At 42.7% G+C, this 25,725-nt stretch overlaps 1 protein-coding gene across 2 annotated transcripts in view; it reads right to left on the minus strand.

Moving 5' to 3' along the window:
- The window catches only part of UBE2W (ubiquitin conjugating enzyme E2 W), a 69,002-nt gene that overhangs the window by 27,017 nt on the left and 16,260 nt on the right, over positions 1-25,725 (minus strand). For both annotated transcript variants that reach the window (XM_073631811.1, XM_073631812.1), the window contains one exon: positions 14,871-14,962. In XM_073631811.1, coding sequence (XP_073487912.1) covers positions 14,871-14,962 — 92 coding nt within the window. The remainder of the gene's footprint in view (positions 1-14,870; positions 14,963-25,725) is intronic.

The following is a 25,725-nucleotide window of genomic DNA, read 5'->3' on the forward strand; positions in this document are numbered from 1 at the left end:
GGCAAAACTTTTATTTCATTTTGGATTGAGTAATTTTTTTTTTCTTTTTTTTTTTCATCTGTGTCCAATTGGGGAGATTTACCTTCACTTCTTGTCCCATAACTTTAACAGAAAGTAGGAGGAAATCCCTGCAAATTAAGGGAATACCTTGGGAACCCCTAGGTCTCCATTGGAAGATCTCCCCTCTATTAATTTTCTACCGACAACCCATTATCTGGGATTTTCTTTTACTTTCAAAGATAATGGTAAACAAGATTTGTTACCCTAAAAAAAAAAAAAATATATATATATATATATATATATATATATATATATATATATATATATATATATATATATATATATATATATATATCTCCTGTTCTTTTAAAGCATTTTATACAGCAGTGTGCCTGTGCTGTGTAATCTGGCCCCCTGTATTACCTGGCTGATCCTGCCTGGCTTTACCCTCTCCTATGTAAACTGACCATGGTATATCTTGGCTGCTGAGCCCTGACACCGAGGTCAGTTTACGTGCCTCCGCCAGCCGCAGCTCTCCTCTCCATCTCCTGTGTTCTCCTCCCCTCCCTGCCTGTCAGCTCCCCTGATCCTCCCCTCCTGATGTAAAAAAAAAACAGTTTGCGCTTTCTATAGTTCCCTCTGTCATATAACATTAAGCTCCCCAGTGGATGTCATTTATAAAAATATGCTGTATAATACCTTATTTACGAGCGCCTCTCGGCACTCATGTGACTGCCCGCCGGTCTCCTCCTCTCCTCATCCCAGCTGACGTCAGCGAGCACCTCCCCCTGCAGCTATCAGATTGGGAGAGAAGACCAGCGGGCAGTCTCTTGAGCGCTGAGCAGCGCACGTAAATAAGGTATTATGCAGCATATTTTTATAAATGATATTCACTGGGAAGCTTAATGTTATCTAATAAAATGAAACTATAAAAAGAAAAAAAGTGGCTTAACAACCACTTTAAGTATTAATCTCCCTAACAGGGGCACAGACAGCGATAAAAACCTAATAGGTGTTCTACTCTCTCTCTCCACTCTGTCCAAAACCAAAAGCACGTTTTTCTATTAGTTATGCTTTAAGAATGTGTAAATATCTGAATGTTTATAGCTTGACCAGGGTTCTGCTTTAAGAAAAGTTCACTAGATGAGCATTTTCAAAACATGCCAAGTGCCCATCAACTACTGGGAATAAAACTGTAACCAGCTAAACAGGACAGTATGAAACTCGATGTTCTCCGGACACAATTGCATGCAAAGTTTGGGTGAAAGAGCAAGCTATTCCTAAATTGAAATGACAGAAAAGCACAAATCCTGGAAAAGCAAAGTAGCTTTTTGTAATGAAAAACTCAAGTGAATGAGGAACAATCAGTTTCCAAATGTCCTGATCATTGGAGAGGAAGTCTTTAAAATGGTATTAAAGGATATGCGTTTTAAAAAAACAAGACAAAAAACAAATGAGTCATACTTACCCACGATGTGCAATCGTTTTGCCCCAATCCTCTTCGTCGAGTCCTCTGCCGGCATTTCTGGCTCCTCCCCCTTGACTAGTGCCCCCCAATAGCAAGCCGTTTGTTATGGGGCACTGGTGCGCGTTCGCTGCCACGCCATACTCGATGTGTCTATAAGATAGAGAGCCATGGCTGGCCCTGCCCCCCATTCTCTCCTTATTGGTTCACTGGCTGTGTTTGACAGCAGTGGGAGCCAATGGCTTGCGATGTGGTCTTAGCCTACGAGGAGAGGGAGTACCGGAACAGACAAGGCTCTCATGCACATTGCTGGATCAAGAGAGGGCTCAGGTGAGTATTAGGGGGGCTGTGGGGGGGGGACTGCACACAGGTTTTTTACATTCATTCATACAATGCATGAAGGTAAAAAAATGTGAGCTTTAACAACCACTTTAAGTGGGATTCCACCTAAAGTGTCCTAAAAATGCTCCTTCCCCCTTCTATTACCTATGCTGACAAACTTCGTAAGAAAGATGTATATACTTACCTATTTTCAGCCCACTACAGTCTGGTCACATGATCCTGCTCCTCCGTGTCAGTTAGCGGCGGCTACAGGGAAGAGGAGGGAGCACTGGCAAAGAATGGGCCATGATCACATGACCAGACCAAAGCAGGCTGAATATATTATATATATATATATATATATATATATATATATATATATATATATATATATATATATACACACATATATATATATACACACACACATATATACATACATACATACATACATACATATACATACACTTTATTAGGTACACAGGTTCAATGGTTCAATTGCTTGGTAACACAAATTGCTAAACAGCCAATCACATGGCAGCAAATCAATGCAATTAGGCATCTAGATGTGTTGAAGACAACTTGCTGAAATGCAAACCGAGCATCAGAATGGGGAAGAATGGAGATTTAAGGACTTTGAACGTGGCATGACTGTTGGTGCCAGATGGGCTGATCAGAGTATTTCAAAAACTGCTGATTTACTGGAGTTATCACACACAACCATCTCTAGGGTTTACAGAGAATGGTCCGAAAAAAGAAAATATCCAGTGAGTGGCAGTTGTGTGGATGAAAGGCCTTGTTGATGTCAGAGGAGAATGCTCAGACTGACTCGAGATGATAGAAAGGCAACAGTAACTCAAATAATCACTCGTTACAACCAAGGTATGCAGAATACAATCTCTGAATGCACAACACATCGAACCTTACAGCAGCAGAAGACCCCACTGTGTGCCACTCCTGTCATCTAAGAACAGGAAACTGAGGCTAAAATTCACACAGGCTCACCAAAATTGGAGAATAGAAGATTGTAAATACATTGCCTGGTCTAAAGGGGCCCCAATTTCAGCTGCAACATTCTAATGGTAGGGTCAGAATTTGCCATAAACATCCTGAAAGCATGAATGCACCTTTGGGATGTGGTGGAACAAGAGATTCGCATCATGGATGTGCAGCTGAAAAATCTGCAGCAACTGCGTGATGTTATCATGTCACTATGGACCTATATATATATATATATATATATATATATATATATATATATTATATTATATTATATTATATTATATTATATTTGTATGACGATTTAAAACATTTTTTTTTTATATATATATTTTTTTTTTAATCTGTTTTGAACATGTGACCAGCAGCAAAGGACTAGAAGCTCCTCCTGCTCATGTTTCCTTGCAGACAGGCTGGGAAAGAGCTGGATCATGTGACAGCTGTATATCACATAGGAAAAAGGTACTTAGATTATTTTTTTATTAAATCAATAACAGTGCCATCATCCACATACAGAGATAGAAGGGACCATGTAAATTAAACAATGTGTGTTTAGTATCACTATAGCAGACAAAATAGGGTTTTCCCACAATCCCCGGATTTTAATTTTATCAGGGCCTATCTAGAAGTGCAGAAATCATCTGGTATACTCCGTTTTTTTTTTTTTCTAAGTGTGAAGAATCAATAAATATAAGAGTACCTTCCCAGTAATGAATCGTGATGGTTAATATGCTCAGTTTGCCCGTGCTTTTTGCGCAGTAATATATATATATATTTCACATTGATTTGTCTATTATTTGGACAATCAGAAACTGAACAGAACATTATATACATCATTTCATGGAACGGAAACATCACACTGCTGAGAATGAAAAATGAACAAAGCTTCGATTATCAGAACAAACCCTGGCTGAAAATTCCAGCTTCTAGCGATGTCAGCTATAATTATTTTGTAAGAGCATTGTGTCACTGTGAGTAAATGTAAGATGTTCCATAGTGTCTGTGACATCTAATTAGGAGTTACCGAGAAACCCGAATATCACTGCTACAAAACTAACTCTTTGTTATTTGTTAATTGTGAACACGATACCCGGGGAACTCCTTTCTTGTGTTTGTTTGGGCAACCAGCAATTTGGAGCAAAGAGGACTGCCATGCATATGCACTAACGTTTGACATATTTACACTTCAAGCAATTGACTTTCTACTAGCTTTTAAAAATGACCTAAGGCTGAGGCCTGTCAGCTCACATCAATGAGTTAGGACTAACTATTACTGGATTATACTGGGTTACAAAACTATTAGATGGTGTAAAAATAAGAAGTGAACAAATGTGAAATATTAGAAAATCCCATAACAGGATATTCCCATCATGTTAAGGCCCCATGCACACTAGGTGCTTAGTCCTATTTAATGAAGGTCTGCCATTTAACAGTGGGCACAGGTGATCTGTTCAGCCCCGTTGCTGCAGCCTGTCAAACTCTATGAGAGGATGACAGCTGCTGGTGCTGTATGGGGCTAGACTGTACAGCAGGCAAGATGAAGATTTAGGGCAGTATGCCCCTAAGACAAATGCCCTGAACACAAGCAGTCTGACCACAGGGTGCATGAAGCCTAAAAGGGAAGATACTATTTCCCCTATTACTAACTTACCATGTCTTGTCCTGTACTGTGTCCCTATGTTAAGGCAGACATCTTAGTAGAGGCAGGGTTTTTCTTCCTCGGTCAGGGAGAACAGGGAGCAGCACAGTAGTGACAACACTAAGGCCCCTTTCACACTGGAGGCGTTGCCTCATCTGCAATCCCAGTGCGAAAGCCTGAATGTCTTCACACTGGGACGGTGCGCTGGCAGGACGTTAAAAAAAGTCCTGCAAGCAGCATCTTTGAGGCGCTTTAGGAGCGGTGTATAGTTTTAGCAGTGCTTTCCCATCGTTTTAGAGGCTCTTTTCGACTGCTAGCGGGGTGCTTTTAACCCCCGCTAGCGGTCAAAGGGTTAAAAGCGCCCGCAGAGCCCTTTCAATGGGCAGGGGTGCTTTAGGAGCGGTGTATACACCGCTCCTAAAGCGCCCCAAAGATGCTGCTTGCAGGACTTTTTTTCAACGTCCTGCCAGCGCAGTGCCCCAGTGTGAAAACACTTGGGCTTTCACACTGGGATTGCAGATGAGGCATTTTTCAGGCGCTTTACAGGCGCTATTTTTAGCAGCCCCCGGTCTGCGCCGCCCATGGAGGAGGTGTCCTTCTCCCTGCCAGCAAGCCAGGACCGCCGGCAGGGGATCAAAAAAGAAGAGTAATAAACCATTGCACAGAGCAAGTATAACACGTTCGATATTTAAAAAAAAAAAAAACGTTTACAATCACTTTAACACTTTTTTTTGCACTTGGTGCAGTCTCATACCAGGAATCACCCTGCTATTGTTAAGGAACAATTTAAGGCAAGAGTAATTTTTTCTGTGTATTATCTAGACACGATTATCATATCCAAATGTTATCCAAGTTATCCTGAAACCAGTCCTAGCTCCAGACATATTTTCATGACTCAGTAAATTTTAAGCGTAACACTTGCAGGTGTTACCTCTCCAAAAGGTCATGGAACTTCTAAAACTGCTTTGCCTTCCTTGCTCCCCCATAAGGCTGGAACCTACAGACATCAGACAGGGCCGGCTGCTGATTTCAGGAGTGAAAGCCTCTCCCCTTGGAAGACACAGTTATGTGAATTCTGTTGCCTGTGCAAGGGTCCTTTTGTTATGGGCTGTGTACAAGTTGACTCATGCAGATCAGATGCCTGCTGCTGCCAATCACATTGTGACTTGCTGGAGTGTTACAGTGTTATGTAAGTAAAAATGTACATTAAAGCAGAACTCCAGCCAAAATTTTTTTCCACGTCCTTGTTGCTGATCTGCTACCTTCACCAAGTTTGCCATCCATGTTCTTCTGAGCTCTGTAGTTCCTCTGTAATTGGCTGCTGAACTTGCTGAAAAACCGTTATTGCCTGCGGATTTCCTGTTTGTAAGATTGCTGGGTGCTATCCCTCTCCTCAGCTCAGCCAGCAGTCTGACAAGCCCCCTTGTAGTCCCCCCTTGTAGGAAGGAAGCCAACATCTTGTTGTGGGCGGATGGGGTCTCACAGGCCCCAGTCTGTGCCGCCCATGGTGGAGGTGTCCCCCTCCTTCCTGCCAGCAATCCGCCCCTTCACTGCCCCCGCCACACCGCCCCTCCCCCGCCTGCTATCTCTGTGCAGTGCAGGGATTACTATTAGCAATCAGTTGTATGACACAGCGGGAATGTCCCGCTGTATCAGGTATAGTATACAAGAACACCGCTCGCTGATGCCCCACCTCCTGCCAGTATAGAAACAGTGCGCTTCCAATCAATACTGGGGGGGGGCTCATCAGTGAGCGGCGTTCTTGTATACTATACCTGACACAGAGAGAGATCCCCGCTGTGTATATACAAGTGATTACTGATGATAATCCTGCTCTGCACTGGTGATGGTCCCTGAAATGCTGAACTTTGGGTCCCTGACATTCGACTCTGGGGGTGGGTCCCTGACATTCGACTCTGGGGGTGGGTCCCTGACAATCGACTCTGGGGGTGGGTCCCTGACATTCGACTCTGGGGGTGGGTCCCTGACATTCGACTCTGGGGGTGGGTCCCTGACATTCGACTCTGGGGGTGGGTCCCTGACATTCGACTCTGGGGGTGGGTCCCTGACATTCGACTCTGGGGGTGGGTCCCTGACATTCGACTCTGGGGGTGGGTCCCTGACATTCGACTCTGGGGGTGGGTCCCTGACATTCGACTCTGGGGGTGGGTCCCTGACATTCGACTCTGGGGGTGGGTCCCTGACATTCGACTCTGGGGGTGGGTCCCTGACATTCGACTCTGATGGTGGGTCCCTGACATTTGGCTCTGATGGTGGTCCCTGACATTTGGCTCTGATGGTGGTCCCTGACATTTGGCTCTGATGGTGGTCCCTGACATTCGACTCTGGGGGTGGGTCCCTGACATTCGACTCTGGGGGTGGGTCCCTGACATTCGACTCTGGGGGTGGGTCCCTGACATTTGGCTCTGATGGTGGTCCCTGACATTTGGCTCTGATGGTGGTCCCTGACATTTGGCTCTGATGGTGGTCCCTGACATTCGACTCTGGGGGTGGTCCCTGACATTTGGCTCTGGTGGTGGTCCCTGACATTTTGGCACTGGTGTTGGTCCCTGACATTTGGCTCTGGTGGTCCCTGATACTTTGCCCTGCTTTGCATTTATAAGGCTGTAACCTATCATAACGCGTGTTATGTATGGCTTGCTGGCTGTAGAATGAGGGGTGTGATTTATGTTGAAGTGGGCGAGTTCACATTTACATGTACAAGCCTAGTGTACCTCCCACATTCACTCCCATCCCAAAGATTCATGGGAAATGTAGTCTGATTACAGTTGGAGAGAGAGAAGAGGATATGATGCAATCACTGTTCTAAGAGATCCTCCCTGCCAGAAAAGATGATGCATTTTTTAAATCGAAAACTGACTTCATGAAAATTCAATCAGTCATATCTCCTAAACGGTAAGAAATTTCACAAATGTAATAACTGTTTAGTGTTTGTGTGCAGGGGGCGGGGGGGGGGGTTAAGGGGGGTTTTATTGAAAATCCGGGAGTTCTGCTTTAAGTCAAAAACTGGTTTTCTAGTTTTAGAGAGAGGAAGGATTACAACTACCGTGGGATTTTTTACTGCTATCCAAGGCTCTATTAGAGAGACTTTCATATTCTGAACTGCTTACCCAGATAGGACGTGAGCTGAAAATCTGCAACAGAGACAAAACGTGAAATAAAAATCTTAGGCTTCATGTACACTGTGGCAGCTCTCAGCAGCTCCTAAACCTGAGTTTAGGAGCTTTTGTGTTTTTTTGCCAAAGCTCCTAAACTGAACTCCATAAAAGCCTATGTGTGTACACACAGGCCGTTAGGCCTGATTCACACCTATGCATTTTTAGTGCTTTTTACATTTTGCAGATTTGCACTACAGAACATGTTCCATAGGAAACCATGTTAAATGGACTGTAGTGCAAATCTGCAAAATGTAAAAAGCACTAAAAATGCATAGGTGTGAATCATGCCTTAGAGTTTAGGAGCTGGCGTGTTTAAGTGATGTTAAACCTCCCTGTCCTGAACAAGGAAGAATCGTGTTCAGGATAGGAACGTTTTGACTGCGGGAAAACGCAAAATGCTGCAAAATTGTAGTAAAATCCTTACAGTGCTTCTAACCAACTCTACCACAGAAAAAAATGTTTTATTCCTGTTGCTGTTGGAGAGTTACCCTCACTTCCTGTCCAATAAACGTCGCTCTAACAAAGCCCTCATATCAGGAAAAAACTGACAAGGGTTTTTAGCCCTTCCCCACACCCCACACTATCCAACAATAAGGAAATGAAATATGGCTGGACATACAGTTTTAACTTTGGGTCTAGTGCACTGCAGCTAAGCACTTGTTCTTTAGCTTCTGGTCAATAAGGGCAGGGTTTCTCAACTCCAGTCCTCCATGTGCCCCAACAGGTCATGTTTTCAGTTCTTCCATTATTTTGCACAGGTGATTGGATCAGTTTCACTGCCTTAGACCCCTTTCACACTGGGGCGCTTTGCAGGCTCTATAACGCTAAAAATAGCGCCTGCAAAGTGCCCTGAAAGAGCCACTGCTGTCTCTCCAATGTGAAAGCCCGAGGGCTTTCACATTGGAGTAGTGCGCTGGCAGGACGCTAAAAAAAAGTCCTGCTAGCAGCATCTTTGGAGCGGTGTATACACTGCTCCTGCCCATTGAAATCAATGGGGCAGCGCGCCTATACCGCTGGCATAGCACTGCTGCAGCAGCGCTTTGCGGTAGTTTTAACCCTTTCTCGGCCACTAGCAAGGGGGGGTAAAAGCGCCCCGCTAGCGGCCGAAAAGCGCTGCGAAATTGAAACCGCAGACACACTCACCTCCCCAGTGTGAAAGGGGTCTTTGTAATTACCACAGCAGTTTCATCTGATGGAAATCCTGAAACATGACCTGATGGGGCGCCTTGAAAACTGGGGTTGAGAAACACTGAATTAGGGGGACAGGCTAACTTGCCACATAATGCCCCAGACTTCCATTTGCAGCAATAAATAGTCTATTCCTATTCTAAACACCCTCTTGAATTAACCCCTGTAGCTCTGTAGGGAATACAAGGTTCTGAGTGGACAAAATCTGGGCCCCATCTAGTACTTTACAAGATTCCCCAATTCAGTTTCATTATGACTGTTTAAATCCCAAAAAGTGAACTGAAGCACAGAGAATTCAAAGTCTTCTATTCATTACAATATTCCCATTCACACAGGGGCAACATGATTAACAGCGCGACTTTGGGAGGCAACTTGGACACGACTTGAGTATGAATCACAGCACGACTTGGGGCAACTTACAACACAACTTGAAGTCGCCTCCAGGACAGGGAACTTACAAGTGGCCAATCAGAGCTTATCAGCTGTGTATGAGAAGGAGGGGGCTGGCTGTTTAGTGGAGTAAATTACTTTCTGTTTCCTTTCTGCATCCTGTAAAGTTGCCTCAGTATGAACAGTGATCAGACTTGGAGGCAACTTCCATTGAAATCAATGGGTACACGTCGCCTTCTAGTCGGACTGAAGTAGTACAGGAACCTTTTCTGAAGTCGGAGCGACTGTAAGACATATCCATTCACTTACATTGATTTTTCATGTAGTGCGACTAGGGGTGACTTGAAGTCGGATCCAAAGTTGCCCCTGCATGAAAGGGCTCTCAGGATCATGGACTTTCTAGACTGTTTTAGCAACACCATGGGGTTGATTTACTAAAAACTAGAGTGTGTTAAATCTGCTGCAGCTCTGCATAGAAAACAATCAGCTTCCAGGTTTTATTGTCAAAGCTTATTGGAACAAGCTGAAGTTAGAAGCTGATGTGCAGCTCTGCATGGTAGCCAGATTGTGTGGCAGATTTGACCTTACCAGTATAGTGATATCGGAGTTCAATTTTACTACAGGACATTTATTAACTAATGAACTGAAAATCATTTAATGAAAAATGTTAAAGCTATATTTACAACTACAAGTAATTGGTCCTAGGCTAAACATACTTTGATTAGGAAATAGATGCTTTCAGTCCTTACTGAACATGGCAACATGCCAGAGTTTCTTAAACGTAGAATGGATGGTAACATGTTTACAGCCGACCAATATGTAAATACAAGCTGCGAGACTAGAAGACATTTGTGTGGACTAATACAAACGGGATTTGGAATCATCATTACAGGTTTTACCAGATTAACCAGCTCTAGAAACATGTATGTTCTTATATGGACTCCCGCACGTAGTGCGAGTTATATCTTATCCTGAATAATCCAGATGGCCATACTGGGCTACTTGAACCAACCTAGCTGGCCTGATCTGTAAAGCTGGCCATACACTAGAAGAATTTTGTTTACATTTTTTTTCATTTTTAAGAACGTTCGTCGGATTTTCCAATCATTATTGGGGTTGAATCAATGTTTGCTTTCGACCACAGTGATGAGAAAATTCTAAAGGTGCAGAATGCAAATAAATTGTATAACAAATTAATTTCCAAGCGTTTGTGGCTTTTGTTCGGAGCCTCGGTTCACATATATGCGTTGTGGGAAACGTAGCGAATCTTGTGCGTTTCCCACACCGCATTGAAATCGCAAAGTATTCATGCAATCTGCTGAGGGCATCAATGTTAAATTAATGACAACCCAAAAAGCTTGCAAAACGTAGTGCGATTACCTGAATTGGATCACATGGATGTGAAGACCCATGCGATTTAATTCCAGTGTGACAAAATATGAGCCATACAAAATGATTGCCTCAAATCGCATCGCATAGGCATTGAATGTGATTTGCACAAGAATGCAGTGCGATTTCTGTGCGAATCACATGCGATGTGCCGCATAGCGGCAGTATGAACCTACTTTGAGTGGTAAAACCAAAAAATATTTTGAGGTACAGTACTTTCAAACAACATTTGTCAAGTCACTGAACACACTGAGAATTTTTGAACATTTGCTTATAAATCTACTTTCGCCAGCTTTACATAGTGACCTATTTTTACTATTACTTGCATGCAGCCACTGTACCAACTTCAGGATCAAGCAGGGGAAAAAAATAGGACTCAAACAAGGACTGTATACATGTTAATGCAATCCTCAAATCATCATGTCATCTATATTGGCTGTGCAATAGCAGAACTAGTATAAGGTGATTTTCATAGTCAGTGATGGACCATACAGGGCTAATTCCCAGCATATTTGAGCTAACCTACAGAAACCTAATCACCCAGTATATGAATTGCTTGAGGGCAACCTAAGCCAGAAATACTTAATAGAAGCATACCCTCATCCACAGTCCTTAATTGGTGGTTTGCTGTGCAGCTGAAAAAGCAATGCTCTAAAAAAAAAAAGGCACATTTTCACTGGGTAGATGAATATGTTTGGTAATATGCATTTACCTAAAATACATTTTTATTAGGCCAATTCAGAAAGCCTTTCATAGTGCTTCTTGACAGGTCTGCAGCCTAAATGGCAATGATCTGTAAAAACTCTTTGTCTGAGACCTTCACAGGAGTGCCAAGGATTTCTTGGTCTGCATCTTTAAAGGCTCTGATTTAAAGCGTTACTAAACCCACAGCAGTAAAATCATTCCATATATGCAGTAAAGCATACTTGTTATACTCACTGTGGAACCTAAGGGGTCAATCCTGCGTATTGTGTAAAAAGGCTGTTTGATCTTGTCTTCTCTGATCCTCCCCTTCTTCCACTGTACCCAATCCATCTCCTGATAAAACAGAGCCTTGGAGTCACTCAGCACATGCTAAGTTTGGTGTGTATTGCTAGAGAGTTTTTTTTTTTCTTGGGAGGGTGCATGTGATCATCACAGGGCCAATTAGCACTGTCCAGACAGAGGGTCAGGGGTCCTGCAGCCTCACAGGACAGTCAGAGTAGAATGAAAACTCCTCCTACTTTAAAGTGGTTGTTCACCCCTTTAGCACATTTTTACCTACAGGTAAAATTCCAATAAGGAATTAAGGCTTACCTGTATGTAAAATTAATATCTCCTAAACCTGTACAGTTTAGGAGATATTCACCTTGTATGCAGCTGCTGACGTCAGCGGCGCATGTGCTCTGAAGGTCCGGTGGATGCTGCTGGATATTAGACTCCCGCGCGCATGCACCCGAAAGAAATGCTGAGGGGAAAATGTCAGCTCCATTGGAGGTGACCGGGATGTGACGCCGGCGCTTCGTTCTAAGTTAAGTATTTCATAATGAGCTAGTATGCGGTGCATACTAGCTCATTATGCCTTTAACTTACAAGTTTTTTTTATGTATACAACCACTTTAACCAGACACTGATAGAAGTCACAAGATTGCTATATACTGCTGATGAGAAAAGATATTTAGCAGTTTATATTTACTATAATAATTGCATCTCCATGCTCTGTGTACTATGGGAGACCAGATATAGTGAAAGCAGGGTCCTAAGTTTAGTAACACCTTAAGGTCATTTAGACACAGGATAATTGCAGCCATACAAATTTAACAAGTGATGCAGCAACATTCACAAAAGTCAATATAAAAACTGAAGGCACCCAGTGGGTAGGATGCATCAGCTATATCTAATACAGGACCACGGTGGAATGTAAAACGGATACAATGCAGGAATCGCTTTTTCAGCTTCACTCCATTCTGCTATATTGAGCTAATAGAGGGCCTTTTATTTTCATCTTTAAAGCTTTTGCAGAAAGCTGCAACAGAATCGCAATTTAAATACCAAATGTTCATAGTGGGTGTGTACCTTTAAGGTCAACTGCAAAATTGCACTCGACTGCTTTGAACAAAGATAGCTAAGCAGAAGTGCTTGGTTATCTCCAGGAATTGTAATTTCTTGCACATAATTAGCTAGCAAATTTTATATTATGGCTACTCTTGACTGTATTTTCTATTTGTGTACCATCTGGAATGGAGTTTAATCTACTATCCTGGCATCTGCCTAATCCAGGGAGCTCTAAAAATGGCTGTGATTTCTATTTTCAGAATCCATGCAAAGACACAGAAGGGCAGTGTTCCTGTGCATTTAAAGTACATCAATCTAGAGGCCACAAAGGCTCCCTTAAAAGCACACCCTTACCTATTATTTCTACCACTAACCCCTCCAGACAGGACACCTTCTCCTATTGTTTCTTGGCATTACTTAGTCTTGCTGAACAACCTTTTGAACTAGTCTTTAAAATATCTTATGTATTAGGTTACATGTACAATTCTCCTTTGTTGTATCTATAACATTGTACAGGAGATAAGAGCGCTATATAAATAATATGTATGCCAGCAGTAGGTAAAGAATATAGAAAAGGACAGCCAAATGAACACAGGAATAGAATATGGCCCCAGGAGATAAGATTGTTTCAGAAATGAAACCACAACTCCTAAAAATGTTACAGGATTTGATTGACAGCAGCAGAAGCCAATGGTTCTGCCCTGTGAGGGGGGAAAGAGCTGCTGCTCTGGATCGGCTCAGGTAAGTATAAGGGGGAGGATGCATTAAACTGGTTGAAAGCCTTAACGTTTTTCACCTTAATGCATTCTATGCATTAAAGTGGAGTTCCACCTGGGTAAAGAAAAAATTGAAAGCCAGCAGCTACAAATACTGCAGTTGCTGACTTTTAATATAAGGTCACTTACTGTCCTGGGAGCCCGCGATGTCAGCACCTGAAGCCGACCCGTCCCTCGGCTCTGGGTTCAGGCGCTGGCATCATTACTAAGGGAAACAGGAAGTGAAGCCTTGCAGCTTCACAGCCGGTTTCCTACTGCGCTGTGCTTTCTGAATGGTCACTGCTGTCTTCTGGGACCTGTGTGTCTCCAAGAAGGCAGCGGGGGGGGGGGGGGGGGCGGACATTACGGAAGTGGGAGCAAATACCTGGATTTCACAGGTTTCTGCTCTACCCCGGAAAAGTGCCAAATGTGGCACCTGAGGGGGAGGGATCCGATCAGCGGAAGTTCCATTTATGGGTGGAACTCTTCTTTAAGGTAAAAAACCTTTTGTGCTGCAGATCCCCCCAGAACCCCCTTTTTCTTACCGTAGCCTGATCCAATCCAACTTCCTGCATGAGTCTAGCGTGCTCCTGCTGCTGTCTCCCTTCTCATTGGACAGATTGATAGCAACGGAGCCAGTGGCTCACGCTCCTGTCAATCAAACGCTGTTACAACAGGAGCGGGGGACGGGACTGAGTCTCGCTGTCTGCATCAATGGACGCAACAGCGGGACTCGGGAGCGAGCATGCACGGGTGCCCCTATGGAAAGTTGCTTTCCGTGGTTGTACCCGCCGAAGAGGAGGGGCCTGAAGTGCCAGCAGGGGGACCCCAGAAGAGGATCGGGGCTGTTGGGCGAAAAAACATTGCACAGAGCAGTTTAAATAACACTTTAAGGTAAAAAAAAATCCTTCTGCCTGTAGAACCACTTTAAACATTTGTTTGCAGGATGGCGATAAATGCAAAACTGTATGAAAATTGAAGCAAGATGTAGGACTGCTGATAGTAAAATCAGTGATTTAAATAGATTGAATTGGTTAAAGTATATGTAATATGTCCTATGTATACAACTGAAAGTGTTCTTTTATAGTTGTTTGTCTACATATGCAGAGCTCCCTCCGGCCCCTCTTCCCGACCATCCGTTGGCCGGCACCCACTGATCAGCTTCTGCTGTGACTAATCACAGCTGAAGCAGCACGCTGGCAACGCTCATGTGTCCCCTAGGCGGATATACACGATTCTTCACAGAACGCCCGCCCTGTAGCATTAAATCTGTTATTAAGTGGTTCCATTTTTAAAAAATTCTATTAAGTGATATCCATTAAAACCTACTTCTCAAGTTCCTATTTCAGAGTAGATTGTATTGGACACAATTTACCAGGAATGCACTTTAATGGTTTCATGACACGGGTCTCACCCAGTCACAACAGATGTAACCATTAATTTGTTACACTGTAAACTCTTTATGAACGTTTTTCTAAAAGATCAACTTGAATTGATTTCATTTTACTCACTGCGTAATAGAATTCTGAACACTCTTTTCATTTAATGTCATTCCGGGTGGCGGCTCATTTTGTAAAGCCAACAATTCCTTCTGGAGCCGTTTCTAAAAAAATATAAAATATTAGGTGTTATTCATACATTAATATTGCGTTTTTGGTTTACAGTGCATTAGCTTTTCACCAAAATAATATCAATTCGTATATATATCTATATTTTGAGAGCTTATAACCAAATGACAATTTTCAGGCAATTTCAAACATTTATACAAGGCAATCCACAACATCGCCCCCAGCTACATCTCCAACCTCAACTGCAGATATTGTCCAAATCGTCCTCTCCGCTCCTCCCAGGACCTCCTGCTCTCTAGCTCTCGTCTCCTCCTCCCATGCTCGCCCTCCAGGATTTCTCCAGAGCCTCTCCCATCCTCTGGAACTCCCTGCCCCAGTAGGTCCAGTCAGCCCCTACCCTGTCTACCTTTAGACGATCCCTGAAAACTCACTTATTCAGGGAAGCCTACCCCACCTCCACCTAAGAACTGTACCTGAATCACCTCCATCAGATCATCCCCTGCAGCCATTACCTTTTGTACCACCTCCCCCTCCCTTTAGACTATAAGCTCCATGAGCAGGGCACTCCCGTCCCAACTGTATTGAACTGTATTGCAATTGTATCCCACCCCTTTACACTATAAAGCACAGCATAAACTTTTGGCGCTATATAACTCCTGTATAATAATTTTTATCCAGCTTTCTAGCATAGAAACAAACCACAGCAACTTATCAGAAACATTTTCTACCAACGCAATCCAAACTGCTAGTGGTGCGTTCCTTGGATCCGTTTGCTTGTTTTTGCATTTAAAAGCTGGGTGAAAGTTTACGAAAAGGTGACTTAAGTGAGGAAAGACGCAAGTCAGGCCGAAAGAATCACAATACTCATTAAGTCCTTACATGCAGGCGGTACAAACAATATCAAAGCTGACAGCAAAGCAAACAACTACAGTACACATAGAGCACTTTATACTCCTAATGGCATAGTAGTATTAGCTGGCATCAGTTCAATGAATTGCATGATTGCATGTACAAGAGAAGGGTATTATCCTAATGTTAACGAATCAGACTCTCTTTTGCTGTATTATGTTCCAAGGTAATCATACAATACTTCTTATTACACACAGGGAGTAAGTTAGCTAAATTATTATTGATGTAACGTCTTGCAATAATGACCCTTTTGTAGCATCTGGAAATACACAGCAATATGTATAAATGAATAAAATCATCTGAGGACACAGTATGCAAATATTTCATCAGGTCATCTGAAAAGGGGCCTCTCTTCACAGCTGGGAGAATGAATTGCCTATCTGGGGATTTCATCTGGTGCTCAACCTTTTCCATTCATCGGCTTTGCCATGCTTTGTAAGTTACAGGATAATTAAAGAAGTGTGCATGCAATGTAGTACAGACACATCACATCCAAATCACAGCCTAGAAGGCTATGACTGATGGCCTAAAATAGAAATAACCTGACACTAGCTAAGAAATGACACGCAGATCACATAGTATAGACAATGAAACCATGTATAACAGCTACAGAGCTATGTAAATTACAAGTCAACCACAATCCAATGATCACCAAGACCAGTCATTATGTACTTCACACAATGTAAGCATCAGAATGAAATCTTGGACTGTAAAGTAACACTAGCGGGTCTATGACCATCCGTGTGCATTACTATAAGAGGAAAAAAGGAGGTCATTAGAGAAGGCCTCAAAATGAAGCAGGACCCTCTTTTACCATTTTAATGCTTCAAATGTAGTACTTAAAGCGCAGTTCAACCCAAAAGAGGAACTTCCGCTCATTTGTCTCCTCTCCCCCTCCGGTGCTACAACTGGCATCTTTCAGGGGGGGGGGGGGGACTGTTCCCACTTCCGGGAGTCGGCGGCCCATGACGTCACTGCAGGGCTCCATCCTCCTCCCCCTGCCGCCGTGCTAGTAGGAGAGAGGAGCGGGGCCTCGTGCATGCGCAGTAGGGTTCCCGGCGTGAAGACGTAAGGTTACACTGCCGGGTTTCCGTACCCGCAATGGCGGCGGAAACATCAGCTGCGGTGCCGATATCGCTGGACTCCAGGACAGGTGGGTTTCCTATTTTTTTTTTTTTTTGGGCGGACCTCCGCTTTAAAGCAGAGTCCCACCCCTCTGCTTTAAACCCAACCCCAAATTTAATAGATCCACCCTTGCAGTGCCCCCCACACCATGCACATTAAGAGTTAAAGGCTTGTTGTGTTTCGGCTTGGTTCACACTGCTGCGAGGGCAAAGTCGTGCAAGTTTGCCTGCAACTTCCTTCCGACTTGATCTGACTTGGATGCTATTTAGGAGCCTGTACAAGGGCTGAAATCGCACCCAAGTCGAATCTAAATAGTGTAGAAACCTTTTCTAAAGTTGGAGCGACTTGTGTAGTATCAGTGAAGACAGTTCTTATAGAGATACATTGAATTTGACATGTCACGCGACTTGGGGTCTCACAAGTCGGATCCCATTTTGGCAGCAGTGTGAACCAAGCCTTACTGGTTAAAGGGTTTGTAACCCTTCTAAAAACGGTCACTGCCAGCCCCTCTTATGTAGCAATAACATACAGTTTAAATATATGTGGAAAATCGAAGCCTCTAAATACAGTTTTTCAGATGTTTTCAGGCCAGTCACGTGACTCCTGGACGCTCTCCTACTCCGATGTACGGGCTAGAGCAGGAAGGGCCAAACTCTCCCTCTAACATCAGCCAGGGAGGTCATGAGACCGCTGTGCTGGCTCTGATCAGCACCTCCCGCTTTATCCCGTAGATGGGGGAGGGGGTGCGGCCAAGAGGCACGTGACTAGCCTGAGGAGCTACGAAAAACAGTAATTAGAGGTTTCGTTTTGCATAAATAGTTACAGCGTGTGTAATGGCTACATGAAAGCGGGGCTGGCAGTGACAGTTTTTTAATATTTACTTTATAACAAACTCGCATACACAAGAGCTGACAGGCAGGGAGAGGAAAGGGGGGAGAGAGCAAAGCTGCGGATGACAGAGGCACGTAAACTGACCATGGTGTCAGGGCTCAGTAGCCATGATATACCGTGGTCAATTTACAGGAGGGAGGGTAGAACCAGGCAGGATCAGCTAGGTATTTCAGGTGATACAGGAGGCCAAAATAGCAAGCACAGACACTGTGCTGTATAATATGCTTTAAAGGAACAGGATAAATTTTTTTTTTACAAACACTTTAAGGTACAGGCTGTAGTACTTACCTTACACCAGATGTACAATGAGGAGGCTGGAGTGCGATCAATACTGGCCACAGCTTACAGAGGAGGCTGTTGGGGACCGATTGTAACGCTGGAGGAACCCCGCAGGAGCAAGGAATAAGGTTAGTATATAGGGGCAGTTCACACTACATGCAGTCCAGTGTGTTTTTTTCCTGCATCAGAAATGCGTGGATAGTAGATTATATGGTTTCCAATGGCATAGTTCACACTAGGGGTCGACCGATATTGTTTTTAAAGGGCCAATACCGATTTTTCGGCTGCCTTTAAGGCCCATAGCGGATATCAGGTGCCGATATTCTGTAGATTTAACGTTTTTATCTTTACAGTGTCCTGTTTTTTCTTTTATTGCTGTCACAAAAAATGTACACATCTCTTGTGACAGTAATAGGCAGTGAGACAGGTACTCTTTATGGAGAGATCTAGGGTCTATAAGGCCCCAAACCCCTCCACTGCACTGCACTTAAAAGTCTTTAAAATCTCAAGATCTGCGTTTTTGAATACTTTCTATTTTTTAAAACTGGCGCCTTTAGGATGATAGTAATCCGGAAGTGATGTGATGACATCACTTCCAGGTTACTAGATCCTAGATAGTGGATTGCTTTGTTCCGGTCTCTGTCCAGCCGGGGGACATGCCAGCTGGTCACTCGGGCCTCCCCGTGGGACGGGAGACCCAGTCTGAGCAGTGGAATATTCTCCCACTACTTGTGATAACGGCCAAGCGGCTGCTTAGCCGCATCAGTTGTTATTACAAGAAAGCCGACCATCTGCTCTAAAGGATGGTACCGGAGTGATGCCTGCAGGTGCAATCATCATCCCCGGTACAACCACTTGAAGCAATATCTGTAATATCGGTACATTTGATATCGATTCTTCAAAAAAGTGAATAATCGGTCGACCCCTAGTTCACACCAGTGTGGTCAGTTCTAGTGCGTGCCAGTAAAAAAGGTAGAACATCCTGCATTTTTTCTGCACTGAACTGTACTGGAACATGGTAAAAGACAAAAAAAAAAAAGAAACGGAATGCACATGTCTCCATTTAAGTTGAAGAAAAAAAAAAAGGGAGGGGGAAAAAAATGCACCGAAAAGCATCAAAAATACACATGCAGAAATACATCCAGACTGCATTTCTATGGTGTGAACTGGTCCTTACACCTTATTCATGCACTCCTAGACAGAACAATCATTTAACCCTTGTAGAGTTGAGGGAGTAGGGGTTAGTCAAAATTGACTCTCTTGAATGCGATTTTAGGACATTCAGAAAAACAGCCAAAACACTCCCCTGTTGATAAACTGCTAAAAACATCCAAGTGTGCATGGACATGTCCATAGGATAACAGAGGGGAGTTTAAGGGCAAAAAAAAAAGAAAAGTACAAATGTGAGTTGTGAGTTTAACAGCAACAGTGTATGTGAGGCCCTAATATTTCAGTAAAAAAAAAAAAAACTCTCTCTGTAATTGAACTAATACAGTCACTAACTTTGTTTTCAGCGACCCCTTTTGTACATATCTAGTCTACCTTGAAGTGTCCACCATGCCATCTTCTGGTACAGAAGAGGTCCCTTCCATCTGCTCAGTACAGTCTCTCCCCCACACCATGCCAGACAGTGGGACTACATGTCCCATGATGCAGTGTGCCCTATGCTATTGTACAATGAAGAACCAGAGTTTCTGCTGGTCCTTCCTCCCTAATACTGCAGCACCGGTCCAGAAAGCCAGCAGAAAAGGAAGTAAACTTGTTTTTTTAGATTACCTGTATCATACAGTTTTGTTTTCTATGCAGATGTTAGAATGTGCTATAAATGTGACAAGCTGAACTGTCCATCAAAGGCAAAGTGGGGGAGAGGAGAGCCTCTCACAAATTCCCTTAATCTCCAGCACTCATCTGTGTAATCCTGGGGGGACCCAACTAGAGATAGAAGCCACTACAGAAACACAAGTCAGGGTGTGTAATAAAACAAAAAACAATTGTGTGTTGGAAGGAAGAGACAGTCCACAAAATGAACAGTACAGGCCGGAGAAAATGTTAGTGTATCTACATAATAACTTTTTCAATGGGTTTAGTAACACTATAAAATGCTACTGAAGCAAAAATAAATATACAATGATCCTGTTCCAGAAGCTGCAAAAAGGTTGTCCTTGTAAAGTAAATGATACAAGTGAAGATAATGAGCCTGTTGCTGTTAAAAAATGATGAATCACCCTGGATACACAAACACTGTGCAAAATCCACAGTGACGCCAGATCCTCATGTTTGTTGTAGCCAGGCTATATTTACGTAAATTGAAGACTGACACTTTAATAGGCTAATTTTTCATTTTGCAAAAGAAAAAAAAAAAAAAAAGAAAGAAAAGCAAAGTCAGATGGGTGGACAAAGGTCGCAGAACATTAAGCTGGGTAGCACAAATCGAGTCAATGTTAATATATTTATTTCACTTGCTATCCTGTCAATTTCTGTACTACAGTGTTCTGTAACCTTCCCGCTGAGTGATCCAAAAAAGGCATTTCCAGTAACAAAATAAATAAATAAATAAATAGTGCACACACTTGCATTGTGCAGCACTGCAAAGGAGGTGGCAGAATCCGTATATGTAATAAGCAAATATGGCAGCTCCCATGTACATATTTAGTTACAAAACTACATAATGAAATGGCTTCTTGTCTAGGAACAATTTTTTGATTATAATGCCAGGTGTAAATGGGAAGCCAAAACACAGCGCTGCTTCCTACTGGTTCTTTTTACACATGAGTTTGATGAAAAACAGACACAGAACGGGCAGGATGCATGGAACCTTGCTGCCCTGTATGTGACTGCAATATACAGTGAATATAAAAAGCCTACACACCCCTGTTAAAATGTCAGGTTTCTGTGATGTAAAAAAATGAGACAAAGATAAATCATTTCAGAACTTTTTCCACCTTTAAAGTGACCTATAAACTGTACAACAAACTGAAATCCTTTAGGTGGAGTGAATTAAAAAAATAAAAATAAATAAATAATATGGTTGCACAAGTGTGTAGTGTGCACATCCTTAACCGCTTGCCGCCAGCCGGCTGTCATATGACGGCCAGGCGGTGTAGCTCTCGTTTTGGGAGGGCGTCATATGACGCCCTCGCCTTCCCGGCCCACCAGGGGGCGTGCGCCTGTCGAGTCACTGGGCACCCAACCGCCATGTCCGCTGGGCACCCGTGATTGCCTGGTAACACGGCAGGACCGTGGATCTGTGTGTGTAAATGCCCTAGTGTTAACCCCTTCCCTGCCAATGACATTTATACAGTAATCAGTGCATTTTTATAGCACGGATCGCTGTATAAATGTGAATGGTCCCAAAAATGTGACAAAAGTGTGCGATATGTCCGCCTCAATATCGCAGTCACGATAAAAATTGCAGATCGCCGCCATTACTAGTAAACAAAAAAATAATAAAAATGCTATAAATATATCCCATATTTTGTAGACGCTATAACTTTTGCGCAAACCAATCAATATACGCTTATTGCGATTTTATTTTACCAAAAATATGTAGAAGAATACCTATCGGCCTAAACTGAGGAAAAAATTTGTTTAAAAAAAATAAATTTGGATATTTATTATAGCAAACAGTAAAAAATATTGTGTTTTTTTTCAAATTTGTCACTCTTCTTTTGTTTATAGTGCAAAAAATAAAAACCGCACAGGTGATCAAATACCACTAAAAGAAAGCTCTATTTGTGGGGAAAAAATAATAAAAATTTCATATGGGTACAGTGTTGCATGACCGTGCAATTGTCATTCAAAATGTGACAGCGCTGAAAGCTGAAAAATGGCTTGGGCAGGAAGGGGGTGAAAGTGCCCTGTATGGAGATGGTTAACCCTTTCATGACTAAGCCTATTTTTGAAATTTGGTGTTTACAAGTTAAAATCTGTATTTTTTGCTAGAAAATTACTTAGAACCTCCAAACATTATATATATATATATTTTTAGCAGAGAATCTAGAGAATAAAATGGAGATTGTTGCAATATTTTATATCACACTGTATTTGTGCAGCGGTGTTTTAAATGCAAATTTTTGGGAAAAGGGACACTTTCATGAATTTTAAAAAGAACAAACAGTAAAGTTACCCCAATTTTTTTCTATAATGTGAAAGCAACTTATATTGCTGTCACAAGGAATGTAAACATCCGTTGTGACAGTAATAGGTGTCGACAGGTACTCTTTATGGAGGGATCGGGGGTCTAAAAAAACCCCGATCCCTCCTTTGCACTTCAAAGTATTCAGATCGCCGATAACGGCGATTCTGAATACTGTGTATTTTTTTTTTTAAATCAGCGCCATTGGCAGCCGAGTAAACGGGAAGTGACGTCATGACGTCACTTCCGCATTTACAATTAGAAGGCTGGAACGAAGCCGCCCACAGCTTCGTTACAGCCCGCCCCCAGCCGCCGAGAGAGGCCCGGTAAGAGCGGCGGGAGGTGGCGGGAGGGGGGGGGACATCCCCTCCCGCTGCTCCGGTATAACAGCCGAGCGGCTTTTAGCCACATCAGTTGTTATACTCGGGTAGCCGTTCGCCCGCTGTAAAAAACGGTACCGGATGATGCCTGCAGCTGCGGGCATCATCCCGGTATAACCCTGGAAAGCCGAGTACACACATCTGCGTACGCTCGGCGGGAAGGGGTTAAACTAATACTTTGTTGAAGCACCTTTTGATTGTATTACAGCACTCAGTCTTTTTGTTATGAGTCTATCAGCATGGCACATCATGGCAACATTTGCCCATTCTTCTTTGCAAAAACACTCCAAACCTGTCAGATTACAAGGGCATCTCCTGTGCACAGCCCTCTTCAGATCACTCCACAGATTTTCAATCGGATTCAGGTCTGGGCTCTGGCTGGGCCATTGCAAAACTTTAATCTTCTTCTGGTGAAGGCATTCCTTTGTTGATTTGGATGTATGCTTTGGGTTGTTGTCATGCTGAAAGATGAAGTTCCTCTTCATGTTAAGCTTTCTAGCAGAAGCCTGAAGGTTTTGTGCCAATATTGACTGGCATTTGGAACTGGTCATAATTCCCTCTACCTTGACTAAAGCCCCTGTTCCAGCTGCAGAAAATCAGCCCCAAAGTATGATGCTGCCACCACCATGCTTCACTGTGGGTATGGTGTTCTTTTGGTGGTGTGCAGTGTTGTTTTTTTACCAAACATATCTTTTGGAATAATGGGCAAAAGGTTCAACCTTGGTTTCATCAGATCATAACACATTTTCCCACATGCTTTTGGGAGACTTCAGATGTGTTTTTTCAAAATTTAGCCGGGCTTGGATGTTTTTCTTCATAAGAAAAGGCCTCTGTCTTGCCAATCTACCCCATAGCCCAGACATATGAAGAATACGGGAGATTGTTGTCACATGGACCACACAGCCAGTACTTGCCAGATATTCCTGTAGCTCTTTTAATGTTGCTGTAGGCCTCTTGGCATCCTCCCTGACTATTTTTCTTCTTATCTTTTCATAAATTTTGGACGGACGTCCAGTTCTCGGTAATGTCACTGTTGTGCCATATTTACTCCACTGTGTTCCATGGTATATCTAATGCCTTGGAAATTCTTTTGTACCCTTCTCCTAATAACTTTTAAAAATGAGATCCCTCTGATGCTTTGGAATCTCTCTGCGGACCATGGCTTTTGCTGTAGGATGTGACCTATGGCCCGTACACACGATCCGAATATCGTACGAACGTTTTCGCTTAATAGTCGCAAGTAGAAATTGAATAGGTAAATAAAGTCACGAAAATTCTTGTACGACAGAAAAAAAAAAAAAAATCAGAAGTGATGTCATGTGTTGTAATGTATTTGTATTTTATTTTCGGACGACAACTATACTGACTAAACGAAAATCGCACGATCTGGAATCGTACGAAGAAAATTTTCGTACATGTCCGATCAAATAATATCGAATCAACTGTCGTGAACGGCTGTTGAAAGTAGTATACACACGATCTGAAAATCATACGATTCTTCCTCGGATGACCGTTTTCGTACGATATTCGGATCGTGTGTATGGGCCATAAGAAAATGTCAGAAAATTTATTTGGGGTTAATCAGAGGCAATTTAAATGATGGCAGATGTGTACTGACTCCTATTTAACATGAGTTTGAATATGATTGCTTAACCACTTCCGGACCGCCTGCTTTCATTTTACTTTGCTACTTTGAAGAGGAATACCGTTGTTATGGCAGCAGCTAGCTGCCATAACCCCCGGTTATCCTCTTCTTCAGCGGGTGGTCCACTTCAAGATAAAAGCGGTCTCTGTGGTGGATCACTGCGAGATCACTTTTATCGCCCCCCGCTCTCCGGTGCCCTCCGACGCTTACCGGAGCCGCCAGCAGCGGCGGAGGTGATCGTGTCCTGTCCCTGGCTTGGCATGGTGACAAGTGAGGGGAAGATAGCTCCCACCAGTCTCCATACCACTGCAGGGCGGAAGCAACGTCAAAACGTCACTTCCGCCTCATAGCTCTTAAAAGGGACTTTTTTAATTTTTTTAATGACATAAAAAATAGTTTGTTTTTTTTTTAACCCCAGATCTCATATTTAAGAGGTCCTGTCATGCTTTTTTTCTATTATAAGGGATGTTTACATTCCTTGTAATAGGAATAAAAGTGACACAATGTATTTTTTTTTTAAAGAACAGTGTAAAAAATAAAATAAAAAGGTAAAATAAATTAAAAAAAAAAATTTTAAACAAGCCCCATCCCGCCGAGTTTGCGTGCAGAAGCGAACGCATACATGAGCAGTGCCTACATATGAAAATGGTGTTCAAACCACACATGTGAGGTATCGCCGCAATTGATAGAGCGAGAGCAATAATTCTAGCCCTAGACCTCCTCTGTAAGTCTAAACATGCAACCTGTAGAATTTTTTAAACGTCGCTTATGGAGATTTTTAAGAGTACAAGTTTGTCACCCTTCCAAGAGCGGGCGCAATTTTGAAGCATGACATGTTGGGCATCAATTTACTCGGCGTAACATTATCTTTCACAATATAAAAAAAAAATTGGGCTAACTTTACTGTTGTCTTATTCTTTTAATTCAAAAAAGTGTATTTTTCCCAAAAAAAAGTACGCTTGTAAGACCGCTGCGCAAACACGGTGTGACAGAAAGTATTGCAACGGCTGCCATTTTATTCTCTAGGGTGTTAGAGAAAAATATATATAAATGTTTAGGGGTTCTAAGTAATTTTCTAGCAAAAAAAAAAAAGTTTAAACACCAAATCTCAGAAAGAGGCTCGGTCCTTAACTGGTTAATTCTGAACACAGCTACATCTCCTTTTATAAGAGGGTGTGCGTACTTAGGCTCCATGCACACTGGACATTAAAATAATGTTATAAAAATGCCAGTAGCTTTGCAGTGAGTCTTTCAACGTTAACGTTTTTGCAATAGCGTTTTTTTTAGCGTTTTTCCATGTTAGCTTTTTTCTGTGTTTTTTTTTTACATTTTTAATTTTCAATGGATCAAAAACATTAAAAAAAACGCTGGTGAGCCACGTTTTTGAGCGTTTATCGACGTTTATCAGAGTCTGGCTTTTTTGTGGTCAGAAAA

The sequence above is a fragment of the Aquarana catesbeiana genome, linkage group LG05, assembly GCF_042186555.1.
Source record: "Aquarana catesbeiana isolate 2022-GZ linkage group LG05, ASM4218655v1, whole genome shotgun sequence".
Taxonomy (NCBI): Eukaryota; Metazoa; Chordata; class Amphibia; order Anura; family Ranidae; genus Aquarana; species Aquarana catesbeiana.